This window comes from Cervus canadensis, chromosome 11 (assembly GCF_019320065.1).
Source record: "Cervus canadensis isolate Bull #8, Minnesota chromosome 11, ASM1932006v1, whole genome shotgun sequence".
In the NCBI taxonomy this organism is placed as follows: domain Eukaryota; kingdom Metazoa; phylum Chordata; class Mammalia; order Artiodactyla; family Cervidae; genus Cervus; species Cervus canadensis.
Genome location: NC_057396.1, coordinates 50,475,630 through 50,492,545, shown reverse-complemented (window position 1 = coordinate 50,492,545; position 16,916 = coordinate 50,475,630). Strand labels below are relative to the sequence as shown.

The window sequence follows — 16,916 nt, the reverse complement described above, 5'->3', positions numbered from 1 at the left end:
GAAGCAACCAAAATATACCTCAAAAGGTTAAAAGATAAACTGTGGCATATCCAATAACAATGGAGCATTATTCAGCAAAAAAAGAAAATAGAAAGAAATGAGCTATGAAAAGCTATGAGAAGACATGGAGGAACCTTAAATGCATATAGCTAAGTAAAAGAAACCAATCTGAAAAAGCTACATGCTATATGATCCCAACTATGTTACATTCCTATGTTACATTGTTACATTGAGTGCTGAACTCAATATGCCATAAAATTTGGAAAACTCAGCAGTGGCCATACAACTGAAAAAGGTCAGTTTTCATTCCAATCCCAAAGAAAGGCAATGCCAAAGAATGCTCAAACTACCGCACAATTGCACTCATCTCACACACTAGCAAGGTAATGAAACCAGAGATCAAATTCCATCCATTAGATCATAGAAAAAGCAACAGAATTCCAGAAAAACATGTGCTTCTGCTTTATTGACTACACCAAAGCCTTTGCCTGTGTGGACCACAACAAACTGTGGAAAATTCTTCAAGAGATGGGAACACCAGACCATCTTATCTGCCTCCTGAGAAATCTGTATGCAGGTCAAAAAGCAACAGTTAGAACTGGACATGGAACAACAGACTGGTTCCAAATAGGAAAAGGAGTAGGTCAAGGCTGTGTATTGTCATCCTGCTTATTTAATTTATATGCAGAGTACATCATGAGAAACGCTGGGCTGGAGGAAGCACAAGCTGGAATCAAGATTGCTGGGAGAAATATCAATAACCTCAGATATGCAGATGACACCACCCTTATGGCAGAAAATGAAGAAGAACTAAAGAGCCCCTTGATGAAAGAGGAGAGTGAAAAAGTTGAGTTAAAGCTCAGCATTCAAAAAATGAAGATTATGGCATCCAGTCCCATCACTTCATGGCAAACAGATGGGGAAACAATGAAAACAGTGACAGACTTTATTTTCTTGGGCTCCAAAATCACTGCAGATGGTGACTACAGACATGAAATTAAAAGACGCTTGTTCCTTGGAAGAAAAGTTACGACCAACCTAGACAGCATATTAGAAAGCAGAGAAATTACTTTGCCAACAGTAAAGTCCATCTAGCCAAAGCTATTGTTTTTCCAGTAGTCACATATGGATGTGAGAGTTTGACTATAAAGAAAGCTGAGCACTGAAGAACTGATGCTTTTGAACTGGGGTGTTGGAGAAGACTCTTGAGAGTCCCTTGGACTGCAAGGAGATCCGACCAGTCAATCCTAAAGGAAATCAGTTCTGAACATACTTTGGAAGGACTGTTATGCTGAAGCTGAAACTCCAATACTTTGGCCACATGATCCAAAGAACTGACCCACTGGAAAATGATACTGGGAAAGATGGAAGGCAGGAGGAGAAGTGGACGACAGAGGATAAGATGGTTGGATGGCATCACTGACTTGATGGACATGAGTTTGAGCAAGCTTCAGGAATTGGTCATGGACAGGGAACCTGGCGTGCTGCAGTCCAAGGGATCACAAAGAGTCGGACACGACTGAACAACTGAACTGAACAGATGTTACATTCCGAAGAAACGCAAAACTGTGGAAACTGTAATAAGATCAGCAGTTGCCAGGTGTTCTGAGGGAGGGAGAAAAGGATAAATAGGTGAAGTGTGGGAGATTTTTAGGCCAGTGAAGCGATTCTGTATGACACTGTAAAGGTAAAAACATTGTGCATTTGTCAAAACTCAGAATTATACAATACAGAGTGAATACTACTGATTCAACAACAGTAACAAATGTGTCACTCTAATACAAGATGTTAACAACAAAAGAAATGGGAGTGGGGAGCTTTCGGTACTTTCTGCACAATTTTTCTGTAAATATAAAACTACTCTAAAACACAAAATTCATTTTTTAAAAAAGTGATAGAACTGTACTTCAAAAAAGTCAATTTTACTGAATCTTCATTTCATAAAACAAATCCCAGACACATTCTGCCAAAGAATCAATTAAGTCTGCTAAATTAAGTTTGCTTATTTATCTTTCCATAAAAATATTTCCTTTTTAAACCTATAAAATCATGCTTTAAACTTAACTCTGCCTCCCTTTTAATCCAAATATCCTGCCAGAATTTGCCTCCAGATAAAATGTGAAATCCTATCCCCACAATGAACATATATCTGCCTGCACATGTTTGCCTTCACACACTATCACCACACTATGAACGTATGTGCCCTTCCCTCTTAAGTCTTTACCCAGTGTCAAGAATATGGTTTTCATGATTTTCTCTGACAAAATTCTTAACTAAACGGTCCTTTTCCCAAGACATATACTAGGTACAATTTTAATGGGGAGAAAACACAAAATTCATTAAGTAAACTGAATAGATTACTAAGCCCTGGGATGAGCTGGTGGAAAACTTTTAAAAGAAAAAACTCAGCGTCTCCATTTGATTCCCAGACAATGAGAAAGCGTGGGTGCTCAGTGAGAGGAGTACTGGTGTGGCCTTGCTGGGGCAATGGGCATGGAAAATGACTTTCGGTAATTGTGTGGAAACTACTTTACAGCTATCATCTCTCACCCAAAATGCTTTCTTCCTCATCTCTGAAATACTGATTCTAAACAGATGGTATGATCATCTCTTAAAGACATTCAAGCCAAGAAAACAAGCAGTAAAGCTTATTTCCAATCATTATTATTACATTTGACTGGAAAATTTTATGAAATACAAGACACTTCTATGCAAGTTTTTTTCTGAACAAATCAAATATTTATGAAGGGCCTACCACGTTTCTTTTTAGATAAATGAGAAATGGTTTCTGCTTTCTAAGGGTTTGGGCCTAGTGGAGACCAAACCCATTTTGCCAACTCCCTGTAAAAGCAAAAACCAAAAGTCACTGAGGACACTTATCATAAAAGAAAGAGGAATCAAGAAACAATCTGGGTGTCTTTGGTAATCCAATGGAGAGATCAGTGTTTTCATATCACTGAGGGAAAAACTATATATATAAATTCTCAGGAACTATCATTTTCTCCAAAGAGAGCTCATTTTCCTTAACCTGAATTTTTCCACAAAATATGTAAACTAGATTCTACCTATGTGGAGGAACAAACTAGAAAAGAAAAACAACTCTTCAGAGAACACAAGGATATGCATAGGTAGGAGAGTTAATCTGCTCTTACTGCAGGGTACATGCTCAAATGGGTTGTATTTACTAGAATCAAAGAACTAAGGGTACAAGTTAGTCTAAATACTAAACTAATACAGGAAGGCATTTGTATAGTATGTTTGTGTCATAGTCCATGTGCAAAAACTGGCCCATTTACAGAAATATATCAAGTCATTCAAAACCAGGATTGTTGGCTCTAATTTCTGATGAATAAACAAACTCCACCCAAGTGGAATATAATTCTGCTTCCTTTCAAATGAACCAAAGCACTAAAAGATCTTAATGTTCCATAAGTATCTTCCAATGGGTTTCTGTGTTCTACTTACTTGTTAACTCTAAGAACAGATGTCATAAGTGCATCACTAACGCATCATTTTTAATTGGATATTCTGTATCTGATCTGAAAATCAGAGATATATCCATCTATTTGTAAGCACACACACTCCTTTTTATGCATCTTTATAAAGACAGTGGTGGGCAAATGTTAAAGATTCATTTCAGAATGACAGACCAATCTATAAATGACATATTAGACAATTTTCTTCTTGTAGATTACACTGGGAGTCAAAAAGACTTGGGCAAAAGTTATCAAAGCAGGGTCCAGGAAACATGAGGGTTCCTGAAAGACCATTTCAGAGTCTGTGAGATCAAAAATATTTTCATAATACTACTAAGCTGCTATCTCCCCTTTTCACTCTCATTTTCTCATAATTGTATGGCTGAGTTTTCCAGAGTAAGATCTGTGATATCACAACAGACTGACTGCAGAAGTAAATGTGCAGATTCAGCTGTCTTTTGTTAACCCACACATTATCAATAGATATACTCTAAATTCTTTGAGATCTTTAAAATTTTTAGAGTACAAAGGGGACTTGAGTGATTTAGGGCATTATTCATCTCTATTATTTCCCACCAAAAGTGGAAACAGTTAACAACCTGAAAAAAAGTTTTAGATCTATGGCAGCTGTCCTGTAAGTTAACAAACTTGCTTCAAAATGTCATTTACAGGTTATTTCTATTGTACCTATCCCTACTTAACCACAAAGAAAGTGTAAAATTTTCCTTAGAAAATATTTAATCCAACCCATTAATCTCATAGACTCAGTAGCAATATCAGGCCTAGAACCCAGGTCCAGCTAAGAAGATGAAGTGAAGTGAGTGAAAGTCACTCAATTGTACCCAACTCTTTGCAACCCCATGGATTATACAGTCCATAGACTTCTCCAGGCCAGAATTCTGGAATGGATAGCTGTCCCTTCTCCAGGGGATCTTTCCAAGCCAGGAATTGAACCGGGACCTCCTGCACTACAGGCAGATTCTTTACCAGCTGAGCTACCAGGGAAGACCAAGGAGATAAAGCAAATATATACATAATAATAAAACATAAGGAGTTCTGCTTTTGATATAAGAGAATAACAAAGTTCAAAAAAGTATAAGTTTGACCTAACAAACTGGTCCTCCCTCAAGTAACTGCCACAGATGCTAGGTAAAATGCAAAAAGCTACTACTTGAGGGTTCTAAAGATTGATTTAGAAAAGGCAGAGGAACCAGAGATCAAATTGCCAACATCCATTGGATCATCGAAAAAACAAGGGAGTTCCAGAAAAACATCTATTTCTGCTTTATTGACTATGCCAAAGCCTTTGACTGTGTGGATCACAATAAACTGTGGAAAATTCTGAAAGAGATGGGAATACCAGACCACCTGACCTGCCTCTTGAGAAACCTATATGCAGGTCAGGAAGCAACAGTCAGAACCGGACATGGAACAGACTGGTTCCAAATAGGAAAAGGAGTATGTCAAGGCTGTACATTGTCACCCTGCTTATTTAACTTATATGCAGAGGACATTATGAGAAATGCTGGGCTGGAAGAAGCACAAACTGGAATCAAGATTGCTGGGAGAAATATTAATAACCTCAGATATGCAGATGACACCACCCTTATGGGAGAAAGTGAAGAGGAACTAAAAAGCCTCTTGATGAAAGTGAAAGAGGAGAGTGAAAAAGTTGGGTTAAAGCTCAACATTCAGAAAACCAAGATCATGGCATCTGGTCCCATCACTTCATGGCAAATAGATGTGGAAACAGTGGAAACAGTGGCTGACTTTATTTTTCTGGGCTCCAAAATCACTGCAGATGGTGATTGCAGCCATGAAATTAAAAGACGCTTACTCCTTGGAAGGAAAGTTATGAACAACCTAGATAGCGTATTAAAAAGCAGAGACATTACATTGCCAACAAAGGTCCGTCTAGTCAAGGCTATGGTTTTTCCAGTGGTCATGTACGGATGTGAGAGTTGGACTGTGAAGAAAGCTGAGTGCCGAAGAATTGATGCTTTTGAACTGTGGTGTTGGAGAAGACTCTTGAGAGTCCCTTGGACTGCAAGGAGATCCGACCAGTCAATCCTAAAGGAAATCAGTCCTAAATATTCATGGGAAGGACTGTTATGCTGAAGCCGAAACTCCAATACTTTGGCCACCTCATGCAAGGAGTTGACTCATTGGAAAAGACCCTGATGCTGGGAGGGATTGGGGGCAGGAGGAGAAGGGGACGACAGAGGATGAGACTGCTGGATGGCATCACCGACTTAATGGACAGGAGTTTGAGTAAACTCCGGGAGTTGATGATGGACAGGGAGGCCTGGCGTGCTGTATGTAGTTCATGGGGTTGCAAAGAGTCGGACACGACTGAGTGACTGAACTGAACTGAACTGAAAGACTGATCTGTGGCAGGCAGATTTGGGGATAAATTCAGAACCTGGTGACACTCGGGGTGAAATGCCCTCTTTCTGTTACTTTCCTTGAACAGTGAAACACCAACAGAAAGACAACTACCATTCTGTCAAGAGGAACTAGAGAAAAGAAATTAGGCAATCCAGGTCACCAGAATGGAAGAAGCTGGAGAATGGGCCACCCCAAATTCTGTGTAAATTCAATATGAGGAGTTCCCTGGTGGTAGAGTGGATAAGACTCTGCCTGCCAATGCAGGGGACATAAGTTCAATCCCTGGTCTGGGAAGATTACACATGCCACACGCAGGGCAACTAAAGCCCACGAGCCACAACTACGGAAGCCCACACACTCTAGGGAGGGCCTGGGAGCCCCAACTATTGAGCCTGTGTGCTGCAACAACTGAAGCATGCCCATGCTCCACAACAAGAGAAGCCATCACAATGTGAAGCCTGTGCACCACAACGAAGGAGCCCCCACTCACAGCAACTAGAGAAAGCCCAAGCACAGCAACAAAGACCAGTGCAACCAAAAATAAACTTAAAAAAAATTTTTAATTCAATCTGAATCCTAAATCATATAGGCATGAGACAACAGAGAGCAGCTGTGCCTAAGGATGAGAGTACTAAGCTGAAATCTAAGGCAATGCCCACTGCAGGCGTGACAGTTTGAGCCTAACCAAGTTAACTACCTGCTAAAATGCAAACATCAATATTTGAAGCAAAGCAACCAAATCCAGAGATTCCACAAAACTACATCCACAATGTCCAGGGTGTACAATACTACCCAACACACAAAGAGCCAGGAAAACGTGACTCACTCTCCCGGGAAAAGACAATCCACATATGCCAACTCTGAGATGACCCAGATGTTAAAGTTATCAGACACAGACTGTAAAGTCACTATTATAAATGCACTGTGCTTAGTTGCTCAGTTGTGTCTGACTCTTTGCAACTCCATGGACCACAGCCCACCAGGTTTCTCGTCCATGGGGTTTCTCCAGGCAAGAATACTGGAGTGGGTTGCCATGCCCTCCTCCAAGGAATCTTTCCCACTCAAGGATCGAACCCAGATCTCTGGCATTGCAGGCAGATTCTTTACCACTGAGCCACCTGGGAAGCCCACTATTATAAACATGCTAAGTGAAAAAATAAAGTTAAATATTAGGTTGGTGTAAAGGTAATTACAGTTTTGGATTCTGAATTTTAAATCATTGTAACAAGGTCAAACACATCTTTATTAATCAAATAGGAACCACTACCATCAACACATTTTTGTCAATGAGAAATAAGTTTGTTTTTCTTGTAGTATAAAGTATAAAAATCCTTGCTTCAGGATTCAATGAACTCCTGGAAAGCATTTTCTGCATTCTATTGGTTATAGAAGCATTTTCCCTACAAAATGTTGTTGAGATGCTTGAAGAAGTGGTAGTCAGTTGGCTAGAGCGCAAGTGAATATGGCAGATGAGGCAAAACTTCACAGCCCAATTCAATCAGCTTCTGAAGTGTTGGCTGGGCAACGTGAGGTCAGGCATTGTCTCAGAGCAGAACTAGGCTGTTTCTGTAGATCAGTGCTGGCTGCAGGCATTGCAGTTTTCAGTGCATCTCATTGATTTGCTGAGCATACTTCTCAGATGTAACGGTTTCACTGGGATTCAGAAAGCTGCAGTGGATCACAGAGGCAGCAGACCACCAAGCAGTGACCATGACCCTTTCATTGGTGCAAGTTTAGCTCTGGGAGTGCTTTAGAGCTTCTTCTCGGTCCAACCACAGAGCTAGTCATTGCTGGTTGTCCCATAAAATCCACTTTTTGTCACATATCACAATTTGATCAAGAAATAGTTCGTTGCTGCATAGAATAAGAGATGACACTTCAAAATGACAAATTTTTTGATCTGTGGCCAGCTTAAGATGCACCCACTTATCAAACTTTTTCACCTTTCCAATCTGGCTCAAATGCCAAATGACCATAGGATGGTCAACGTTGAGTTCTTGGGCAACTACTTGTGTAGCTGTAAGAGGATCAATTTCAGTGATCCTCTCAGTTGGTCATTGTCAACTTCTGATGGCCGATCACTGCACTCCTCATCTTCAAGGCTCTCATCTCCTGTGCAAAACTTCTTAAACCACCACTTCACTGTACGTTGGTTAGCAGTTACTGGACCAAATGCGCTGTTGATGTTGTTAAGTTGTCTCCACTGCTTTCTGACCCATTTTGAACTCAAATAAGAAAATTGCTCAATTTTGCTTTTTGTCTAATATCATCTGCAAAGTCTAAAATACATATAAAATAAACAACAAGCAAAAAACATAAACATTAGCAAAAAAACATAAAGCAAGAAATTCACATTAAAATGATGTATAACATAACAACATTTAAGAATGTATATCAATATCAAACAGCAAATTTCAACAATACAAAACTGTAATTACTTTTGCACCAACCTAATATTTTCATACTGAGTAAAAAGACATGAAATCTTGGCAGAGTGAAAATGTTAAAAATTCAGGTGAATTCTGCTACTAGTCAAGATGTGGTAGGCAAAAGCAACACTGCCCAACTAATTTTACCAGGCTACCATAATCCTGGAACTTCCCTGGTGGCTCAGACGGTAAAGCATCTGCCTCTAAGGCGGAAGACCTGGGTTCAATCCCTCTGTCAGGAAGATCCCCTGGAGACGGAAATGGCAACCCACTCCAGTACTCTTGCCTGTAAAATCCCATGGACAGAGGAGCCTGGTAGGCTACAGTCCATGGGGTTGCAAAGAGTCGGACACGACTGAGTGACTTCACCTTCACCATAATCCTAATACCATTCTAACAAAGTAATTTAAAACACTACATCCCAATATCCTTAAGGACTATAGGCATAAAAACTCTTAAATTATTACCAGATCAAATCTAGAAAGGTAAAAAAAAATTACACTGTATATTGTAACCATTGGTTTATTCCAGAAATGCAATGTTAGTTAAACACTTGAAATTAAATCAATGCAGTTCACAGAATCAAGAAGAAAATGTCACGATCATTTATTTCAACAGATGTAGAAAAAGCATTTGATAAAATTCAGTATCCATTCATGACAAAAATTCAGAAATTAGGGGTAAGAGGGAACTTCTGAAACCAATAAAGGGCCTTGCTAACCTTATATTTAATGAGGAAAGCATGAATCATTTCCCGTTATGATTAGAAACAAGTAAAGGATCTCCATTTGTATCACATTTATTCAACACTGTACTGTATACCCTAGTTATTGAAATAAGGCAGAAAACTTAAGTGCATAAAGTAATCCAAGTTTGTAGATATGATTGTTTATGCAGAAAATCCCAAGAAATCTACAAAATAACTACTAGAATTTATAAGTTAATAAGATTGCAAGATGCAAGGTAACTAACTTAAATTGAATTGTATTCTTATATATTGGCAGTAAACAAATGAGAAACAAAATTTCAAAACAATCCCACTTACACTAATGCCAAAAACAAATAAAAAGCCTCCCATAAAATACTTAGGAAAAACACAAATAAAAGATGCCCAGAATCTGTACAGTGAAAGCTGCAGAATATTATTGAGAGAACTAAAGAAAAAATCAAAATAAAAGAGATATATGCCATGTTCATGGATTGGAGAACTTGATAAGATTGCAATTCTCAAGAAAAAAAAAAAAAAAGATTGCAATTCTCCACAAATTGATCTATAAATACTGAACAAATTTCCAGTAGGCTTTTTCTTTTTTTGGTAGGAAGTGATAAGTTGATTCTCAAATTCACTTGTAAGAAAAAGTGAAAGAACCTAGAAAACCCACAGGAATTGTTCAGAAGAACCAAGTTGGAGAACTTACCTCATCTGGTTTTAAGATGACAAAAATATAATAATATAATAATAAGGGAGTTTGGTATTGATAAAGGGCAGACATATAGATCAATGGATCAAAATAGAGAATCCAGAAATAAATGTACTCACATATGCTCAACTGATTTAAGACAAACTTTCAATTGAATTAAATGGGGAAAGGAAAGACTGGTCAAGAAATGATGCTAAATCAACCAGACATTCATACAGAAAACATTACCTCACTTAATTCATTAAAAAAAAACAAAAAAAACTTAAGATGGATCATAGATCTAAATGTACCCAAAACTGTAAAATTTCTAGAAGAAAACACCAAAGAAAATTTATATGACTTGGGGTTAGGCAAAGATTTCCTAGAAAGAACACAAAAAGCCCTAAAACATAAAGTTTTTAAAAACTCACTGGATTTCATCAAACTTTAAAACTTTTGCTCTTTAAAGCACCATTAAGAACACAAAAAGGCAAGCCACAAACTTGAAGAAAATATTCCCAACACACATATCAGATAAAGGATTTGTATCCAAAAACACACACAAACACACATGCCCATGTGGTCTTTAACCGCAACATATGAAGACAAAAACCTGTTTTAAAATGAGGGGAAAAATATGACCTCCTTACCAAGTACACAAGGACTAAAAAAGTAAGCAAATAAATTGTACTAATGGTTTCTCACTATCAGAAAAAGATACTACAAGAAACACAATGAGGGGAAAGACCAGAATAAACTCTGTGGAGTTTGAGTTGAGTATATTGGTATGAACTCATGTTAATTTTAATACAGAGAGACAGATATTTGTGTATACCAGTTCTGTCCACTGAGAGGGCCTAGAAGCAGTTACAACTCAGCTGCAATGGCACACCCGTGCCCAGATCTTGTTTCTAAATATCAGTATTCAGTGAAAGGAACAGGACTCCTAGGAGAAATGGCTGAGTCTAGGGCTGAGACCAGGATCACATAGTGCCAGAAATTAAGAACCTGCTGGAAAAAGCAAAAAAACATAAAAGAAGAGATGAGGGCAAAAAGACACAGAAGCCAACTTGAAAGAACTCTCAATGCCACACCTGAAACAAGAAAACAAATAACATTGTATCAGATATACTGAAGATTAAATGATTGAATAAATAAATAAATGAGTGGGGGAAGAAGGGACAAATCTTCCTCACAAAGAATTCCAAATAATGTGTTAAGATTGTCTCCCCTCCAGGAGGTGGAGCTGAAGTCCCCTCTTCTTGAGTGGAAGCCAGGTTGAATATCTTGCTTTCCAGAGTACAGAAAAAGAACTTTAGAGTGCATAAACACAGCAGACATTACCTTTAACCAAGGGATCAAGGTTACTGTCAGCAGTGATTAGTCATGATTTAAAAGTAGGAAAGAACGAAAAATTGTCAAAGATCAGAGAAGCCTAGGAAGTCATGATGACTAAGTAAATGTGGTGTCCTAGACTGGACATTGGAACAAAAAAAGACATTAGAACTGAGTTTAATTGCAACAAAACATCAGACAAACCCCAATCAAGGGATATTATATAAAACAGCTGACCAAGTAATCCTTAAAACTGTCAAGGTCATAAAAAAATCAAAGTCTGAAGAATTTTCACAACCAAAAAGAGTCTAACAAAGCATAACTACTAAAGCAATATGGTTTTCTGGATGGGATTCTGGAACAGAAAAGGTACATTAAAGTAAAAATTAAGGAAATCTGGAAGGAAAGGCAATTTCACAAAATCGAAAACACTGAAGCAAAAAAAATCAAAATGATAACTGCAGAAATTTCTTAAAAAACATAATTACATGCCACCAAAATTATGTTGGACATTGATGACAAGATGCCAAAGTTCAGAAAGTATGAACCTAATTTCTTCTAACAGTTAATTATATTTGATCTTAGAAGGTAATCTAATTTCTTTCTACATCAAATATACCTTCTGACTGTATTTATACTTAGACTAAAATTAATTCTTATACACTGAAAATGATTGAGTTGAAAAATAAGGACCTTGGGCCAATTTGGAAAGGGAATGAAGGAAAAAAAAGATAATAGTAAGAGCTTCTAATTTATTACAGATAAATCTCACAGTAGGTAACAAACAAATATTACTTCTTGAAAAAAAGGCAAAGAAACCAAAAATTCTGACTCTGTCTAATGATCATAGGAAAGTTGCTTACTTTCTTTAGGTCTCATTTACCTATTCCTTAAAAAGATATTACACTAGATTCATTCTTAAATTCAAAAAATATTTACTGAGCACCTACTGTGTGTCCACCACTACACTGGAAAATACAGCCATGAGAAGAAAAAAAACCAGACAAAACTCCCTCTCCTCACAGAGTTTAGAGAGACAAATAAAATACATATGTAAAGTGTATAGCATGTTAAATGGTAATATTTTTATGGAGAAAATCAAACGAGGGAAGGGAACAGAATGTACTAGTTGGGTGTGGTTTCAAGTGAGGTTATAAAGGAAATAGATTTCTAGGTTCACTTTCAGTTCAAAAATCCCATGATTTTGTTCTATGTTGACTAGGCCGCATAAAAACACACAGTGAACCTCTGAACCTGAACTCTTTAAACTCCTACATTCTATCACCTTGCTCTGCATGTCACCACTTATATTTTAGAAAAATAGGATTAAACATACATTTTTCCATACTGAGACAAAGCATATGCTGTCACTTAATGAAATAAGTAATTTCCCAGTCTTGCCTTGGGAGAGGAAAATAAGAAAAAACCTAGCAGTGTCTCACCAGACAAAGGCTCTAAAAATGTGGTATTTTTGTACACTATAGAAAGGATTAAAATTAGATATATTTTCCTCTTCCTCCAATATACTTGAGGCCTGGAGTTTGGCCCTTTTTGGGGCCTGAGTTACAGGACGAGGTTTAACAGCTTCTCCAAAGTGGAAGATTTTCCACAGGCAAGAAAAGTCATATGAATAACAAGTATCATTACTGTAGTTATTGCAGCAGCCACATTTTGCATGCTGGCCATGTACAGGCACAGAACTAGCCATTTTATATGTTAGGTTGAGTTATATGACACTGCCATTTATAGGTCAAAATCAGCAGTTTTTATACAGATTACTTTATCATCCATTAATTTCAAATTCCATGAAAGAAAACCTGTGTAGGTTAATTGCTTTTCTATAGTTAATTCCCTGAATAATTATGACTGGCAAATCTTACAGGTAATGGAACTTTCGTTTGGGGCCATAAAGAGCTTTTGCCAAATTGGTAGTGCAGTGCATGACAGTTGGACTATACTGCCTTTTCATGTTACTGAGTTTGTGCAAATACTCAAAAGGTTTTTACTTCAGACTTAATTTGAGGATTCGAGTTTAAAGTACCATTACCCATAGCATGGGCTTCCCAGGTGGTGCCAGTGGTAAAGAACCTGCCTGCCAAAGCAGGAGACGTAAGAGACGCGGGTTCATTCCAGGCGTTGGGAAGATCCCCTGGAGGAGGGCACAGCAACCCACTCCAGTATTCTTGCCTGGATATTCCACGGACAGAGGAGCCTGACAGGCTACAGTCCATAGTGTTGCAAAGAGTCGGACATGACTAAAGGTACTTATTAGAATGCACTAATACAATCATAGCACAAATTTCTTCAAAAGCTATCATTTTTTTTTTCCCCAAAGCTATCATTAGCAATGTGACTTCACTTTGAGAGTTCCATCTATTGGTTATACTCACTATTCTACTTAAAAAGAATCTTCATTCCACTAGGAAGAGTATAAAGCAACCCCAAAATTATGCTAGTAAATTAAATCTGTCTATTTGGGTTGGAATATCTATTCTTTGGAAATATCTCTTTAAAAGAATCTTGCCCGAAAGAGAACACTGTCCATAAACTAATTTACTAAATTCAATCCAAATAATTTAAAAAATTTTTAAAGCAGATTAGTCTCTAAAGTTTATATATTTTTTTCTTCTGGCAGCTATTTTTCATTCATTATATAGTTTGTGTCTGTACAGTTTGAGTTCATATTTATGAGACATTACTAAAATAGCTTTTGATTATTTTCTAAGTAACTGTATGTATTCTAAAGTTCCAATTAGCACAAAAAGGCACTTTGTATGTTACACTATTAGCAGATGTGAAAGTTTGATTTCTAACATTTAAATACTAACAGAAGTCTCAGTGAAACATTAAGGGGGAAAAAAAGGAAAAAACTATCTGAAGGTTTTGGAGAGTAGGGAAAGAGAGAAATTAATACAAGAAGAATATGGTGATCACACTTAGAAATCAAGGAATTTAAAGATGTTAATATATAAAAACCTACCAGCCCATTGCTTGTAGATGTGAGTCTTAGTTTTTCTTCAATTTCCTTTCCAATTTTCTGAACAGTTACCTGAGTCTGTTTAATTGCACACTGGGCTCTATGAAGCCTAGAAATAAAAGTTGTAGAAAAATTTAAGTGAGTTAACTATAAACTCAACCCAGAGCCACAGGCATAAATTCAACAAAATGAGAACAAAGCTTCCAGGATAAACAGAATAATGAACTCAAACTGATCAATTCACAGTTCTCTAGCATATTTACAACAGGGAAATAACAGGGGTTACAGTATGTTCTAAAAACACCCTTTCTATGCCCACCTGCCTGTCTGTGACGTATTGAGAGCTAAAATGGGAATCTGAGAGACCTCAGAAAATAATCTGATTGAATCCTATCACTTTAAAGAGAGGAAACTTGAGGCCCAGAGATATTAACTGCATTAGTAAAGGCATTAAAAAAATATCACTGCTATGAACGCTATTACTTATGGGTATCCGAAAGAAGAAAAAAATTAAAGATAATTCCAAGAAGACTGAATTAAAGCAGCAGACCTTTTGAAACAAGGAGCACTGAAAAATTAAGAGTTTTTTTTTTTTTTTGCTTTAATTACAGGTTTGTGCTTTTCTTGGTATCTGTCTTCAAATATAGCTTATATATTTTGTGTACATGTACATATTTAAAATGTTCAAATTTTCTTTATTCACAGATGGCATGATTTTCATGTAGAAAATCATTAGGAATCCACAAACAACTACAAGAACTAATAATGTCACAGACACAGGGTCAACAAACATTCAGTTATATTTCTGTGGGTCAATAATTTCACAACTACAGTCAAAATCACAACAGGCTTTGTTTGTGTGTGTGTTTCTTTTTGTAGAAATTAAGAAGCTGATACTACTAATTATATAGAAAAACAAAGAATCTATAAGAGATAAACCAATCCTTAAATCTGCCAGATTTCAAGACTTCCTTTTATAAAAGCTACACAATTAAACAATACGGTACTAGTATGAGGATCAAGGACGGGCTTCCCTGGTGGCTCAGACAGTGAAGAATCCAACTGCAATGCAGGAAATCCCGGTTCAGCTGCTGGATCGGGAAGATTCCCTGGAGAAGGGATAGGCTACCCACTCTAGTATTCTTGGGCTTCCCTGGTGGCTCAGTTGGTAAGGAATCTGCCTGTAGTGCAGAAGGCCTGTGTTCAATCCCTGGCTTGGAAAGATCCCCTGGAGAAGGGAACAGCTACCCACTCCAGTATTCTGACCTGGAGAATTCCATGGACAGAGGAGCCTGGCAGGCTACAGCCCATGGGGTCGCAAAGAGTCGGACATGACTGAGCGATTTCACTATAAGAATCAAAAAATAGATCAATGGAACAGAATAAAGAGCATACAAACAGACCTACACATGTATAGTCAATTGGCTTTGGACAAAGGAACATAGGGAGACTAATGAAAAAGGAAAATTTTTTAAACAAATGGTGCTGGAAACACTGGGTAGGGAAAAAATGGATTTCATTCCCAACCTCACAGCACAAAAAAAAATTAACTCAAGAATATCATAGTAAATATAAAAGTAAATATAAATCATAAAAACTGTAGAAGAAAACAAAGGAGAATCTCTTGCAAACTTGGGGCAGGCAAAGATTTCTTAGAGAAGACACAAAAGCACTAACCATAAAATTAAAAATGAATAAATTAGGCATTGCCAAAATAAAAAAAAAATCTCTGTTCATCTAAAGATGCCATTAAGAAAATATAAAAGCAGGCCATGGACTAGGAGAAAATACTTACAAAACATCAATTTGACAAAGTACTATGCCTGGAGTATATAAAGAACCCTTACATATCAGTAACAAAGAGACAACCTAATTAAAAATGGGCAAAAGAGTGAAACACTTCACAAAACAGATATGAGAGTCCGTGCTCTATGACAAGAGAAGCCACCGCAATGGGGAGCCCGTGCATCACAATTAGAGAAGACTCACATGCATCAATGAAGACCCAGCACAACCAAAAATAAATTATGAAAACAGTAAGATATAAGATAATAAGCATAGGGAAATGTGCTCAAAATCTGTCATTGTGGAAATTAAAATTGAAATGCAATACCATTTCATACCTGATAGGATAACTAAAATTATAACACCTAATGCTAGAAGGATGTGGAGCAACTAGGACTTGCATGCGCTGGTGGTAAAATAGTGTCATCACTTTGGAAAACTGTTTCTTATAAAGTTATACAAACACCTAACCTGTGACCCAGTATTTCTACTGCTTACCATTTACTCAAGAAATATAAAAAGATATTCACAAGAAGATATTTGTAAGCACGTTCACAGAGAACAACCCAAATGTCCATCAAACAAGAGAATTAATAAGCCAACTGTGGTATACTCATATTATGAAATTCTACTCAGCATTAAAAAGGAACACAACACTGATATACACAACATATGAATGAACCTCAAAAACATTAGGCTGAGTGAAAAAACTCAGGCACAAAAAAGTACATACTATATGATTCCATTTAAACAAAGTTCAAGAACAGGTAAAACCAATCCACGATGACAGAAATTAAGAGTGGCTGGTTGCTTCTGTCAGGCAGGACTGACTAGAAGAGACCAAGGGAAATAAAGCAACTATCTGAAGTGATGGAAATGTTTCATCTCTTGGTTGAGGTGAGAGGTGCAAAGGTACACACAGAATTTAAATTTAAGATCTAAGTAATTCACTGTAAGGAAGTTCTACTTCAGTTTTTTAAATGAATAAAACTGGTGAACTCTCCTAACCTGAAAGTTACCCTATACACAAGGATGTTAATTTTGTGAGGGAGTTGATAATATCAATACCTCTGCCAACATTATTATCATGACACCTTGCACTAAAAAGAATCAAGACATATTTTGC

The 16,916-nt window shown here is 37.2% G+C and overlaps 1 protein-coding gene across 4 annotated transcripts in view; it reads right to left on the bottom strand.

Moving 5' to 3' along the window:
- UVRAG (UV radiation resistance associated) overlaps nucleotides 1-16,916 on the bottom strand; it is a 314,400-nt gene that overhangs the window by 164,109 nt on the left and 133,375 nt on the right. For all 4 annotated transcript variants that reach the window (XM_043482966.1, XM_043482964.1, XM_043482965.1 and 1 more), the window contains one exon: nucleotides 14,009-14,114. In XM_043482966.1, coding sequence (XP_043338901.1) covers nucleotides 14,009-14,114 — 106 coding nt within the window. The remainder of the gene's footprint in view (nucleotides 1-14,008; nucleotides 14,115-16,916) is intronic.